Source organism: Lampetra planeri, unplaced genomic scaffold, assembly GCF_965212315.1.
Source record: "Lampetra planeri unplaced genomic scaffold, kcLamPlan1.2.h2 scaffold_371, whole genome shotgun sequence".
Lineage (NCBI taxonomy): Eukaryota > Metazoa > Chordata > Hyperoartia > Petromyzontiformes > Petromyzontidae > Lampetra > Lampetra planeri.
Window position 1 is genome coordinate 30,083 of NW_027615194.1, and position 4,261 is coordinate 34,343.

Sequence of the window (4,261 nt, forward strand, 5' to 3'; positions counted from 1 at the left end):
CCGCAGCGTGCAGGAGCGAGTGGCGTCGCTGCGTCAACGGCAGCTTGACACCGGTGAGCACGGTCGCGCTCTGGGCTCCGAGTCGCACGTCGTGTGCGTCGGTGTGACGAATGGCACCGTCTGCCCTAACGGAAGACGGCAACCCACGCAACAACAATCTGTATATATAAAACAAGTTCATGTTTGTGTGCGGGGAGACGGATATATTCAGGAGACATTCTCCACAACGACGGCGGTGACGAGGTTGAGGCGTTGATTCGATAAGCGATGTCTGCCCCTCTGCTGTTGAGACACCGAGTGTGGAAACCGGCCCAGAGTTTCATGTTTTGCGTTGCCCGCGTGCCTTGAAATTAACGCCGATGAAAGTTCGCGCTCCCAGAAGGCCGTGCGGATTACGGACTCGCACAATGCCGTGTTGTTGAGAACATCCACAACGGCGTTAAGGGTTATTATGATTATTGTTATTGAGCTACAAGATGAGAGTCGCGATCTGGGGGCGGAACCGGGGCTCGGCGGTCGATTTCCTTCTCACGATTTTTAATTCGCGTTCATTGCAGCCTCGCGTCTGTCACACGAGACGCGCCTCCACCACACGAGGGGGGGGGGCGAGGGGGGTATCCGCCGCCCCCATCACCCCCCACGACACCTCCGCGCCAACGCATCCAATGTCACATCGCCTCTTGCCAATTTGACGCACGCCTGTCTCTCGCTCACGTGTATAAATACGAGCGGCCATTAATGCTTGGCACGCGTCTCCTCCAACTCTCCTCGTTGGAGCGGCGAACGTCCGGCCGGAAAGAGTTTACTGACGAATCGGCCCCCTCCGCGGAGGAGGAGCCGCCTCCCCCTCGGATTTTGGACGACCCCTGGAGTCGGCCGCGACACCCGGCACACAAATGTCAACGAAAGCGAAGAGACAACCCAGGGGTCAACAGAGCCCGCAGCAGATATTCTCACCTGTCGTACTCCACGTGTGTGTATGTATGTTGAACTTTTGTCGCACCGTACGTAGCCAACGGCGCTAATCTGGGCAACAAACTGGACGCAATTTGTTTTTTTTAAGAAATGAGTTTGCAAAGTAGAATAAGTTGTACACCTGTGCACACGTGTGTGCGCCTGTGTTGTGAGACTGTTTTCACGCGTGTGTGACTTCCTGACGTGTGCAAGTACTCTCACCTGTGCATGCACGACTGCACACAGGTGTGCGTTTGTGTGTCTGTGTCATACGACTGTCTTCGTGTGTGTGTGAGTGACATACACAGAGAGAGAATCGCTCCATTTACAACCCCGGGTCATGCAATCTCTCTCGTTTATGTTGCAGGGTGCATTGGAGACAACATCCTGTCCCAATCAACTTCTCACCGCAACGACCTCGAGATCGTCCCAGCGACAGAAAGAGACACTCACACAAACACTCACACACACACTCACTCACACTCACTCTCACACACTCACTCACACACACACAAAGACTCACACACAGAGGGGGTGGGGGGCTGGCCGCGGTGGGGGAGGAGGGGGGGGAGACGGAGGCTGCCACAGACGAAGACGTCTCATGTCGCACGCTTGACTTCATCCACGCGTGAAGCGGCCACAGCCGCGCTCCTCCACCCTCCTTCAATGGGGTAGGAGAATTCATCATCATCACCATCACCACCATCACCACCATCACCACCATCACCATCACCACCCTCCTCCTCCTCGTCGCCGTGGCTATCGCCGCGATGGAGGTGGCGATGGTGAGCGTGCAGGACACGGGCGGAGGACTCGGCCCCTATGGGCACCGCGGCGGCGGCGGCGGAGGAGGAGGTCCCGGGGGGTCGCGAGGATTCGGCGGCTGCCGCGCCCCGCACGGCCACGCGGTGCTGACGCCGCACGCGCTCGACGTCCTGCTGCTGGACGCGGCTGCGTGCGAGCCCTACTACCAGCACTACAACAACCACCATCACCACCACCACCACCATAACAACCTGCAGCAGCAGCAACAACCGCAGCAGCAGCAGGCGCAACAACAGCACAACAATCATCACAACCACCATCACCAGCAGCATCGCGGCAGCAGCAGCAGCGGCGGCAGCAGCGGCAGCAGCTGCGGCTTCGGCGGCGGCGTCGACCCCGGCGGGTTCCCGGAGGCGGGCGAGCGGCTCACCATCAACGTGTCGGGGCTGCGCTTCGAGACGCACGCGCGCACCCTGGCGCGATTCCCGCGCACGCTGCTGGGCGACCCGCGCAAGCGAGCGCCCTACTTTGACGCGCTGCGCAACGAGTTCTTCTTCGACCGCAACCGCCAGAGCTTCGACTCCATCCTGCACTACTACCAGTCGCGCGGCCGCCTGCGCAGGCCCGCCGGCGTGCCCGTGGACGTGTTCGCCGAGGAGCTGCGCTTCTACGAGCTGGGCGACGAGGCGATGGCGCGCTACCGCGAGGACGAGGGCTGCGCGCCCGAGGAGGCCGAGCGCGTCCTGCCGCGCGCGCCCCTCGCCCGCCAGCTGTGGCTCCTCTTCGAGTACCCCGAGAGCTCGGCGCCCGCGCGCGCCATCGCCATCGTGTCGGTGGCGGTCATCGTCCTCTCCATCATCGTCTTCTGCCTCGAGACGCTGCCGCAGTTCCGAGACGAGAGGCGCGACGCCGCCGCCGCCGCCGCCGCGTACAACAACAACAATAACAACAACCAGCAGCAGCAGCAGCGCGTGCAGTCGGCCGATGTCGTGAGCAGCAACTCGCCGCCTCCAGGGTCCCCCGTGCACCCGCGCGTGCCGCACTCGTCGCCCTCCTCCTCGCCGCTGCCTCCGAGCGTCGTGGCGGCGGCGGCTCCGCTGAGCGCCTTCACGGACCCCTTCTTCGTGGTGGAGACGGTGTGCGTCGTCTGGTTCACCCTGGAGCTCGTCGTGCGCTTCCTCGTGTGTCCCAGCAAGTCGGCCTTCTTTAAGGACGTCATGAACGTCATTGACATCGTGTCCATCCTGCCGTACTTTATCACGCTCGGCACGGAGCTCGCAGACCAGAGCGCGCATGGCGGTAGCGATGGTGGCGGTGATGGTGGCGGTGGCGGCGGTGGCGGAACCGCGCTCCCCTCCCCGTCGTCTTCCTCCTCGCCGGGCGGCCAGCACGCCATGTCGCTCGCCATCCTCAGGGTCATCCGCCTCGTGCGAGTCTTCAGGATCTTCAAGCTGTCGCGCCACTCCAAGGGGCTGCAGATCCTGGGCCAGACGCTGCGCGCCTCCATGCGCGAGCTGGGCCTGCTCATCTTCTTCCTCCTCATCGGCGTCATCCTCTTCTCGAGCGCCGTCTTCTTCGCCGAGGCGGACAGCGACGAGTCGCACTTCACCAGCATCCCCGACGCCTTCTGGTGGGCCGTGGTCACCATGACCACGGTGGGCTACGGCGACATGAGGCCCGTCACAATCGGCGGCAAGATCGTGGGCTCGCTGTGCGCCATCGCGGGCGTGCTCACCATCGCGCTGCCCGTGCCCGTGATCGTCTCCAACTTCAACTACTTCTACCACCGCGAGACGGACAACGACGACTCGGCGGTCAAAGTCCACGGCGGTGGCGGCGGTGGTAGCGGTGGTAGCGGCGGTGGCGGTGGTAGCGGTGGAGGCGGCGGAGGCTCTTTAGGTGCCGTGGGGCCGCGCTCGTCGCAGGGAAGCGGAACGCCGCGGAAGCGCCGCCCCAGCAGCGCCCAGGGCCTGGAGGCCGAGACGGACTCGAGCACGGAGTCGGGAGACCCAAACTCCTCGGGACTCGCCACTGACGACGACGACGACGCCGCCGACGGTTCGGCCCACTGCGCTCGGACGCGGCTCACCGTGAGCGTGGGGCGCTTTCCCGACGGCGGCTCGAGGAACAATAACTGCGCCCTGCTGGTGGACGGCATGGAGACGAAAGTGTGAGTCTCGCAAGGCGATGGACGAGGGAGGGGGGTGCAGGGGTATGGGGGTATTTTTCTTGTTTTAGTTTTGTATTTAAAATAAAAAAAAACTAATACGTGTCGAGGCTGACGGCGGGACAGGGCGGGGGGTTTTTTTGGGGCGAAACTCTCCGAGGGACAAGAGGAGACGTCTCCGACGGTGGGAAGGTGAACAGTGATTTGAAGATGCTGTTGCTGCTGCTGCGTTGGGGGTGGTGCCACGAACACGATTAACAACAACAACAAACTCAACACACGCGTCGTCAACGTTGGTTACATACAATATATATAATCGGCGACGTTTCGGGCAATGCACCTTCTTCATGGCACGTAAAAGGGCCATTGCTATGA

General features: G+C 62.1%; 1 protein-coding gene across 1 annotated transcript; it reads left to right on the plus strand.

The window, feature by feature from the left end:
* The first annotated feature begins 1,590 nt into the window (after positions 1-1,590).
* LOC144740985 (potassium voltage-gated channel subfamily A member 1-like) lies at positions 1,591-3,975 on the plus strand. Its single transcript, XM_078623679.1, has one exon. The coding sequence runs from the start codon at positions 1,725-1,727 to the stop codon at positions 3,891-3,893; it is 2,169 nt and encodes a 722-aa protein (XP_078479805.1). The 5' UTR covers positions 1,591-1,724; the 3' UTR covers positions 3,894-3,975.
* Positions 3,976-4,261: the final 286 nt, after the last annotated feature.